Consider the following 10,134-nt stretch of genomic DNA (forward strand, 5'->3'; position numbering starts at 1 on the left):
ATGGGAACTGATATTTCCTCATTTATGGGAGGATGAAATTAAATACCAAAGCAATTGAGAATTATATGGCTTTGGGGGTTCCCTCCCCCCTCTTCCACGTCTCCTTTATTTTCCTGCCTGGTGTGCTTTTCCCAGGAATTTAGCGTCCCTGTTCCCTACCCTTACCACCCCCTTTGGAGTCTGGTGGGTCCTTTTCCCCACGGCCAAGTGGCCCTTGGCCACCTCAGCCTTTTCTTTTTTTTTTTTTTCTCTAGGTGTTAGTAGCTGGGGGCCAGGACAGCGCTACCCGAGCCTCTGCCCAGGCCAGCCAGGACAGGCTGGGATCAGAGAAAGGTTTCCGGGGAAGAGCCGCAAAGGGTTTGAGCCCAGCCTGGGAGGGGGTGAAGGAGTCGGCAGCAAAGGGTGAAGGAGATAAACTTCAGACAAGCCCCAAGGCGTAGCCTGGGGAACCAGCACACAGGGGGCAGAGCCATCGGCCTCAGGAGCCCCACCACCCAACCTCTTTCCAAGCCCACCTCTCACCTTAGCCAAGGGAGAGGACAGAGTCGCTTCGGAATTCTCGCCATCAATAATGAAAATAATACTCCAGGGAGGAGCCTCCCGCCTCCTCACAAGAACTCCCACCTCCTCACAAGAACGAATAGTGTTTAAAGTTGAAATAATTAGAAGTATGATAAACACGGCCCATTAATGAAAAAAGAAATCAAATTCATCAGCCTAAGTGGGACCCCCGGTGGGACAAATGTTTGCCTCTAATTACGCAAGATAAACGAAAACCCGGAGCTGTTAAACTAGAGCCCGCTCGGAGGCAGACCTGAATAACTTGTTGGGTTTTCACAGACTTTGAGATTCTGCTTCAGTGGAGGTAAAAGGAAGGAAAAAGTGAGTGTTTTATCCTGGCGAAGGGAGCATTCGTGCGGGCCTGGGTCCCAGCCCTGCCCCCTTGGGCTCGGTCTTTCCCGAGGCCACGAGCAAAGGCTGTTTCGGTCCTATTGTCCGGGCCTGGCGTTCAAAGGCATGCGGGCCGCCACAGCCACCCCGCCTGCCGCCACCGCCAGGCACCCACCGCCCTGCCCCACAGGGCCAAGACCCTTCAGCCTGTGCCCTTGGCAACTGGATTAGGATCCAGGGGAGGCCTGTGTTGCTAGAATCACCCACATATGGACTCTTATTAATCCATTTCCCCAACTTTCCGAGGGTGCCGAGACACCTATACCTAAGCCTAAGTGTGGGGCTCCCCCTTCTTACCTCAACTTGGGAACATGAAAATCCAGGGGCTGCAGGCCACAGTGGGGCTCAGGCTGTGCATACGACCTGACAAATCCCACCCAGGGCCAATGCCCTGGCCCCTTTCTCCCCTCCCGGGTACCCGGACCCTGGAAAGGCAGCAAGGTTGGGGCTGGGCCTCCTTCTGCCTGTGGGGCTGCGAGCAATGCAGGGGAGGAGGGTTCAGGAGCTCCGTGAATACTCTGGGAGGATCCAGCGGGTTCCACAGGGCAGCCCAAAGGCTGGGGCGCTAGGCGTCCCCACGTGAAAGCAGAAGAAGGAAAATATGCTCAATGAACAAAAAAGGACCTTGGTTGCTTTCCTGGCTGTAGCCCTCAACACACCCCAGAAGCACCCTGGTTTCTCCAGCAAAAAATTGGAGTTTCCCCAACAGGTTAAGAAAGTCAACTGGGAAATTCTGAAGATGAAGTGAAAAAGGAAGAATGTCTTTCCCTTTTGGGTTAAATAATAAAATAAAAATAAAGTGTGTGTATTGAAATCTTTTTAAGCAAAGAGAAAACAGAATCACACCAGAGATTGCAGGTTTTTTCCCCTTGCTTTGGAGGCCGAGATAAATCCTTCCCTTCTCAAAACTTGAAGAAAAGATTCGCTTTTCTTCTTCACTAGCACCAGGCTCTGCCCCAGCTGAATTGGGAGCAGGGAAATTCCAGGCAAAATTCGGAATGCCCAGAGACCCAGAAAAGAAAAAGATTTTCAAACAGGTATTAGAGGGAGGTAGGAGGCTGAGGACACTTAGTAGGGCCTCTGGTCTACTCTGGACCTCACAGCCCCCCGCAGCTCGGCCAGCAGAATCTCTCACGTCTTGACATTGTACACACTTGCACACAGATGCTACGGAGTTCAGCATCTATACACTTGTCTAACTTGCACTTAAATATGTGTACACAGCCACAGATATTCACTTTTACCCAAAGTGCTGTCTGAGATCTCCGAATCCCGAATTCTGATAACCCGCGCCAGTCTGACTGCTTCCTGGCCCTGCCAAAGCTGGCCAGTTATTTAATTTTTTCCCCTGAATTGAAACCAGACCGAAGACACCTCGGAGAGAAGCTTTGGGAGGAGGGTGGGAGGATGTCTTAGGGGCAGGCCCTGCTCCCCACTTTAGTGGTTTGCTTCTAAGTTGCCCCCAGTAAGTCAGGTTTCTAGCTAGAGTTGGGGCTGTGGTTCAGCTGGCTTGCTCCGGAGAAAAACACCGAACCTTTCTTACCGGTTAAATTCCTTTTCAAAGATCTCTGTTTGCCTTCATTTCCTTTCTTATTTTTCTTTTTTTTCTTCTCTTCTTTCTTTCCTTCTTGTTTCATCCTCCTCTTTTCTCTTTATTTGCTTCTTTCTGTTTTTCTTTTTCTTCCTTTCTCCCTGTAATTTATTTTTTCCTTCTTTATCCAATCCTTTCTCTTTCTTAATTGTCTTCCTTATTTCTCCCATTTCCTTGTTTCCTTCTTTCTTTATTATGCAATTCATTCTTTGCTCTTTTCTCTCTCCAATTATTTCCTTCCTCCTGACTTTCTTTCCTAGCCTTTCTTATTTTTCTCTGATGTGCTGGGCTTAGTGAGGGGGACAGCACCAGGCTCAGTCGCATGCCTCCCTAGCCCAGCTGCTAAGGCTTGGAGTTGACCTTCTCCCGCCTAGAGCCTTAGCTCAGCTCCTCCTCATAAGGCGAAGTGTAGGGCTGCCAGTTTTCAGCAGCCAGGCCCCAGCAGTCGCCATTAGAGGGAGGAAAAATAGGATTCTGGGGCACATCCATACAATGCTGCTGGCTACTTGAAGTGCCAGGATTCAGGGGTCATGTATTTTCACTTCCATCACCCCAAAGGAGGCTTGTCTACCAGGCCTACCTTTTGAGAAGTCCGTCCCATCTTTGTCCTGACCTCCGGAGCTGAAACATTAAAATGGCTCAAAGTTGAGCCCAGTTGGTGCTCCCAAGGCTGGAGTCAGGGGAAATGAGCAAGTGGGATTCTGTCAGTCCCAGGTTGGGGGGCAGGTCCAGGGGTCATCTGTGGGCAAGGCCATCTCCCACATGGCCGCCTTTGTTCTCTGCTCCTGGACTGCAGCTCTGCTGGCCCTCTGTCTCCTTTGGTCCTGCAACCACTGCAGTCTTTGGGCAGGAGTTTCCTAGTGATTCGGATTCTTTCTTCAAACCCATTGTTGACTTCAAAGGCGGCAGGCAGGGATGCAGGGCTGTGTGTGCAGAGACCCTCCCAAATCAGCAGTCTGAGTCAAGGTTATGGGTCTTTGCTTTGTGCAGTGGGTTGGAGGGGGGCTGTGCAGAGAGATGTGTGTGTGTGTGTGTGTGTGTGTGTGTAGAGAGAGAGAGGGAGAGAGAGAGAGTAGTGCCTACAGGAGAACAAGAGGGTGTGATGGGGGAAGGTCTTATCATGCTGATATTGTCCAAACTTCTAGAGTTTGTAAAGGTGCAAGGGCAGAGTAGACAGGACTCTGTCCAAAGAGGCTCCAAAGCTGAGTCCAAGATGGGCTTCAGGAAGGATTGACTCAGACCTTCAAGACTTTTTGCCTTAGACAGAGAAAGGCAGCTCCATACACTCCCTGCCCTGCACTGCCACCCCTCAGAGCCCCTCTCTCCCCTGCCTTTCAAAGACCTGTGATTTCATCCTATGGTAAGACCAAAACTTACTTTTTTTTTTTTTTTTAAGGGATGGGGAATCTTGTAAAATTTTTATGCCAAACAAAGTTATAAAAACTTCCCGGGCATTGCCTTTTGCAAAGGTTTATATGAATAATAAAGAGTGCAGTCGCGTGCACTGGTTCTGGCGGGCTTTCAGCAGGGAGGGGTTAGCAAACAGCATTATCCAACCCTGGGGCACCAGAAAACCCCAGTAGCTCCCCCCTTCAGGGAATACTGGCCCAGAAACAATTGCCCTACGGATTCCTGAGAGAGGCGGGGAAAGCGAAGGGGTGGTGCCCTTGACTCCCTTGAAGTTCAAAGTTCTTCTTTGCCCTTAAGAGAAGAGCCCTCTCTGCTCTCAGCCCACTCGAGAAATTAGCCCAAGGTAGTTTCTCCCCTTCTGGTTGAGAACTGGCTCTAGGTATTTCCAACTCTGTTCACCTTTCAGACACCTGGTTTGCACCTTTTGCTCCCCCAGAACAGGGCTCCCCAATCTTTCCATCTGGGACACCTAGAGCCAGGGGGCTTTCTCTCAGAGGTGCTTGGCAGGGGTTTTGAGTCTTCTTACAAGGGGCCGTTGCATCGCCATTCCTCAGCCACCTAAGAGTCTAAGTGACAAAGAAACCCCAAACTCAAGGCTACTCCCAAACCCATTTCTCATTTTGAGTGCCCTTGATTCCTCCTGCACCCCCAAAACCCATGGTGGGAGGGGGAGGGGCCCAGAGTGCTCTCTCAGCCCACACCACTTAATACCCTTGTAAACTCCCACGTGCGCTATAAACTTGGATTTTTACAACCAGCATTCCTCCTTAGCTCCGGGAAACTTTGAACTCGGCCTCAGGTTTATTTACTGTGGGGGGCGGGGCGGGGAGGAAAGGGGCTGGGGAGCTGGGAGCTGAGAAAGGCTGAAGAGAAGAGGAAAAATGTGGGGCAACGGGCTGAGGAGGTGGGGGTCTGGGGTGTGTTGGGAGAGCCAAGACCCTCCACTACACTTTTGTTTACTATTTAGGGCGGAAGTAGTTTCTAATACAGGCCAGACTGGGTCGTTAAGGTCGAAATGAAACTGGGTTTAGAGACGTGGGGGGGTGCTTTATGGCAGCGTCTAGACGAGGATCTTTTGTTCCCGGGCAGTGCTGCGGCTGGAGGGGATTACCCCAAGAGGTCGAGCCCAGAGTGCCCCTGACCTGCAAGGGGGGTTGGACACCTTGGGAGACCGAAGGTGGGTTTGTTTGGGGGCCAAAAAACCCTTTTTCCTCCTTTTTAGAGGGTCACCAAGGACTGGCAGTTTCCTGGCTTGGGTCACAGAAGCCTTTGTTTTTCTTTCATGATGACTTTCTCCTCTCATCCACCAGAACTCTCTTTTGGAGCTAAGGACATTTCTGGGCTCCACATTGCAGAGAAAGTGGTACCTGCGGGTTTTAAATATTTTTATCCAAAATCAGGCATTTGGAGGCTAATATTTTGCTTTATAAATAAGTTCATCTTATAGAGTTTCCTCTATCCTAATTTTACAGGAAACATGACCAGCAGGCTAATATTTCCTAATGTGGCTAGTGGGTAAACATCATACCTAGAGAAGTGTCACACACACACACACAAATGTACAGAGGCCCCTCAGTTGCATTCCTGCTCACACTCAACAAACACTGCCAATGGTTACACACCACAGAGACACAAGCTCTAGATGTGTATGTGGTCAGGTTTACTCCATACAACAGACAAAAGCATACAAACAATATTCCTTCTTATGTGCACCCATAGGCACATTGAGTTAAATGAAAAGTTTGTGTGTGGGCACATGAGGGAATTGTGGGCTGCATATACACCCTAATTTGCAAATCTTGTCTCACGACCCAACCTATGTTTACAAATTAGAAATTTAGATACCTAAGCTGCAGGGATTCCTACCATCAAAAATGACAGAACCTAGATTTGATAGTCATGATGCTTTCCCTTTCATCCAACAGAATTGTATTGACAAAAACATTTTCTTTGAATTATACAAAGACAGAAAGAGGAGGGAAAGATGAGATAAGTGGTCCTGAACCTCTGCCCCCAAATAACGAATTTGAAACAGAGACCAACGAAGTGCCTTCACTGAAAGGACTGCAAAGGCCATGATTATCTTTATACAGAAGAAACATGCAGCAAATATAGATGGGTATGGTGACTGTCCCCGCAGGTCATCTCCATCCCCAGTGCCAACTCTACAAAACAAACCTCTGGGGCTTTCTACTGTGGGACACCCAATGTATAAACATCAGGGTGGCCCCAGTATAGGCGTCTTGTTGTGTTTGGAAGAGCCTGGCCATTTGTGCCAGAGGGAAAGCAGCCAGGCCCCACCTTCCCACCCCCAGGAGCTGTGAAGAGGAGAGGGAGGGGGCTGGTTTCTCCTTTTGTCCCCTCCTTCCTTAAAAACAGTGTATAAAAATTCCAATACAGATTTCTCATAGAGAAAAAAAAAAAAAGCCCTACCCTCCACACTACACATTTAACTGCGACAGACGGAGACATCTGGCAGAAGGGCGGTGGAGCCAAAAAAATTCCTATAAATTTAAATTCGATGATGGTTACAATTAACTCCACAACAAACGTGTACTTAAACAGAAAGCCGTTGCTGGGCGTTTGGACACAGCTCGAGCTGCACGTGAGAAAGGAGAGCTTCAGAGTAGCTATGGAATGTCCTCAGCTTGAGAATGTGAGGAAACTACGGCCACACTCTTGGCCCTGCCAGCGGAGAGGAGCTCCAGGCCGGCCAGCACTGGCCTGTCTCACCTCCGCCTGCCTGTCCTCACCCGCTGGGCTCTGCCCGCCTGCCTCCTCCTCCTCCTCCGCCGCCGCCATGGGAGCATGGAGGATTTTAAGAGGAGAGGGGTTAATAAAAGGGTCAAATAAAATCATAATATTGAACAGAATGAAATTTATCTTTATTTGCCACCAAAAAAATTTCACAGCAATCCCTCTGGGAAGGGAGCAGGGTGGGGAGTGCACATGTACACACGCACTCACGCATAGGAGGAGAGATGGGTGATTTGAGTCTCACTGAGGGCGTCCCCCCCTTCCCCTCCAGGTGGAAAGAAACGCTTGGGAAATTTATTTACAAAAATCCAGGCCTCAGCACCGGGGAGGTGCCCAATCCCATCTCCCTACTGCCTCCACCATCCCAATCTTCAATTTTCTTAAAAAAAAACAACAACAAGAAAAAAAGAGGTAACGACTGCATAGACTATAGCTATAAATCCATGAAGTGGGGCACTGCTTGGAAAAAGGTTTGGAAACCTCAATGCACCGATTAAGAAATTTCAAAGGAAGGTTCTACACATTCAGGGGGAGAACAAGTAGGCTCGGGCGGGGCCTTGGCGAAGACGGAGGTAGGACACGGACTTTGCACACCTAACACCAGGTTGAAGGTACAGAAATTTCACAGCAAGGCAGGATCACATTTAGCTGCCCCCTAAAGTAGTGGGGCAAGGTGGGGCGGGGTAGAGGGGGGAGCCCGAGAAGTTTCCGCTGGCAGACATGCTGTCTTAGCGGATCTTTTCACTTGGGCAAGGGAGGGCTTTTAGTTCAAGGATTGTTCGACTCAGGCGCTCACTACTGTCGCCCCTCCCCCACCCAATCCGAGCAGCAAGACATTGTCGCCGAGGTGTATTTTCTTTTAAATGAAAGTCTTGGCCTCGGCGCCAACGGTGTTCACACGCCGTGCATCAGACTCTTCCCTTCACCCCCTTTCCAGGCCCGGTCCCTGTCCCACAGCGAGAGTCAGATCGAGGGTCCAGGAGGTTCCGGAATGGAGTGCCGGCCACGGCGGTGGGGGCCAGCCCTGGCCACAGTCCAGTTTTCCACCGGCGGAAAGAAGACGAGTTAGAAAATAAAAAATAAAAATAAAATAAAATAATTTTCCCCACCCCCCGCCCCCCAAAGAGCCCGGTCTGCAGGTTACAGCAGCGGATTTCCCGAGAAATACTGCAGCCGGTCTCTGCTCAGTTTTTTTTCTTTCATCCTTCTGTTCTGAAACCAAATTTTCACTTGTCGGTCCGTCAGGTTCAGCATCCGGGACAGCTGCAGCCGCTTCTCTTTGTTGATATACACGTTGAAGAAAAACTCTCGCTCCAGTTCCCGGATCTGGAATTTCGAATAAGGGCAGCGCTTCTTGCGGGTGCGGGGGGCGTCTGGAGGGAGGGGAGGGGGCAAGTGCGAGGAGAGGGGGGAGAGAGACACGTGAGACCCGGGCGACCCCAGCCCGCTGAGTGCTCAGCGGCCCTTGTCCTAGCCCACCGCGGGCAGCCCTCCCGCCAGGCGGCTGGCTCTCCTGCAGCCGCAGCGCCCGGGCAAGCCTCGACCCCCTGCCAGGTCTAGCGGGTCCCCACCCCCTGCCACTGCGAGACCCCATCCCCAGTCCTCAGGCGAGAGCCGCGGCTGACAGGGTCTGAGACAGAAGGAAAGCCCTCCGGGGACACGTGCGTCCCCTCGGGCCCCTGTCTGCTCCCCCTCCGCCCTCGGGCCCTTCCTGCGCCGCCCTCCTAGTGGTTCGGAAAGCCCACCCCCTCCCCCAGAAATCTGGGGGGAAAGCTGAGAACAGGCGCGAAGCAGTGAGATCTGGCAAGAGCAGTCGGGAGGCGGGGAGGAAGCCGGCCAGCAGGCACCGAGACACCAGAGAGCCGCTTCCGGGCCCTGGCGCCCCGGGACGCCCGCGGGGCCTCGCCTTCCACACCGCAGTTCTAGGCCAGCACGGAGGCCGCGGACCCAGGAGAAACGCCCAGACCCCCGCCTGGAACGCAATGGAGTCCTGCGCCGCCTCGCCCCATTCCCCTGTCGCCGCTGACCCCAGAGTTGCTTGGGTTTCTGCTCGAGGACCCGCGAACACATAGTTTGAACATTTTCAAAACTAGTTTTAAAAACGATCATAGCGGCCCTGGCTTGTCTCTCCCTGTCTCAGGTTCTGCTCCATTGCTCCTCTCCCCCACTCTCCCCCTCTCTGGATCTCTCCCTGTCTTTCCCTCGCCCTCCCCTTTCTCCCCCTCCACCCCTCCCCTCCTCCCCACTCCTCAGCAGCCCGGCTCCCCATCCTTCCTTAAATGCTCCTCTAAGTTCACGATCAAAGTTAATATCGCCCGCAATGGTGGCGCTTTTAAAAATTTCACAGACCGAGGGAGATAACGGGGGAGGGGGGTTCACCCGGCTTTTCCAAAGAGCCCTTTTCCCTCCCTCCCCACCCCTTCTCCATCGTAAAAAGTCGAGTCGTTGGGAGAGAGGGCTTTGTAGGTTATAATAAAATCCTTTGAATGCTTATAAAACTCCACATAAAATCGGACTGACCCAAAACACGAGGCCGTCCCCGCTCCCCTTGCCTCCCCCCTTCTCTCGCCCTCCCTCTCTCACTCCCTCCCTAGCTGCCCGCCCGTTCCCCGGCCGCTGCTACCTACTGGGGGCGGCTCCTTTGGCCGGCTCCTTGGCCGCGGAGTGGGCTGAACCGGACGAGCTGGGATTTGTGTTCTCCTCCTCAGCCTCCGCCTCGGCACCCGCCTCAGCCCGGGACGCCAGTCCCGATGCCGGGGGCGCCTCGGGCTCCCCCTTGGCCTCCCCCTTGCCGGAGCAGGGGGGCTCGGCGGGCGCGTCGCCGCCACCGCAGTAGGCGTTGTCGAAGAAACGGTCGAAGGCTTGAGGCAGGACGCTGTTCTTGTTGACTGAGGAGTAGAAGCCGGCGGGGGCTGCGTGCGGGGCGCTGGGGTGGTGGTGGCCGCCGTAGGAGCCTTCGTTTTTCATGAGGATCTCGGTGACGGTGGAAGGAGGCAGGCACTCCCGGTGCATAAGCTCGTCGGCCGCCGCATAGCAGGAGGAGTAGCTGTTCCGATGGTGCCACTTGCCGGATGGCTCCAGGCCGTAGGAGACCTCCCGGACCGGGGGCACTTGGGCCGAGTAGGGGTAGGAGATCTGACGAGAGGGGGCCTGGGGCAGGAAGGAGGAGACCGTGGAGAACTCGGGCATGTAGTAAGTGCAACTGGGCAGATAGAGGTTGGAGGCGCAGCTCCCTCGCTCGCCGAAATCTGCGCCCCTGTCCTTGCGCGACGGCGAGCAGAAGTTGCCCAGGTTGACCGAGTTAAACATCGTTCTCCTCTCCTGCCGGCTCCGGATGGAGGTTTTGGACCCGGTCTAGCGAGGGGGGAAAATTTGGGAAGGCGAGATGACGCGTTATCCGTCTTAGTCTCTCTCTCTCTGAGCAC

General features: G+C 52.9%; 1 protein-coding gene across 2 annotated transcripts; it reads right to left on the reverse strand.

Annotated features, from left to right (window-relative positions):
- Nucleotides 1-5,591: 5,591 nt before the first annotated feature.
- HOXC11 (homeobox C11) lies at nucleotides 5,592-10,134 on the reverse strand. 2 transcript variants are annotated; one of them, XM_030823102.1, is made up of 2 exons: nucleotides 9,337-10,134; nucleotides 5,592-8,082 (listed from the first exon to the last, which is right to left on the reverse strand). In XM_030823102.1, the coding sequence occupies exons 1-2, from the start codon at nucleotides 10,016-10,018 to the stop codon at nucleotides 7,850-7,852; spliced, it is 915 nt and encodes a 304-aa protein (XP_030678962.1). In that variant the 5' UTR covers nucleotides 10,019-10,134; the 3' UTR covers nucleotides 5,592-7,849. The 2 variants fall into 2 exon arrangements, with proteins under 2 accessions (XP_030678962.1, XP_030678961.1); XM_030823101.1 differs by having other exon boundaries at nucleotides 6,816-8,082; nucleotides 9,333-10,128.

The sequence above is a fragment of the Nomascus leucogenys genome, chromosome 11 (assembly GCF_006542625.1).
Source record: "Nomascus leucogenys isolate Asia chromosome 11, Asia_NLE_v1, whole genome shotgun sequence".
Taxonomy (NCBI): domain Eukaryota; kingdom Metazoa; phylum Chordata; class Mammalia; order Primates; family Hylobatidae; genus Nomascus; species Nomascus leucogenys.

Coding starts and splice junctions, on each gene's coding strand:
- HOXC11 (XM_030823101.1), bottom strand. CDS start 10,018: ATGTTTAACTCGGTCAACCTGGGCAACTTCTGCTCGCCGTCGCGCAAG. Junction 8,083..9,332: donor AAAGGAGCCGCCCCCAGTAG/GTAGCAGCGGCC, acceptor CCCTCCCTCCAG/ACGCCCCCCGCACCCGCAAG.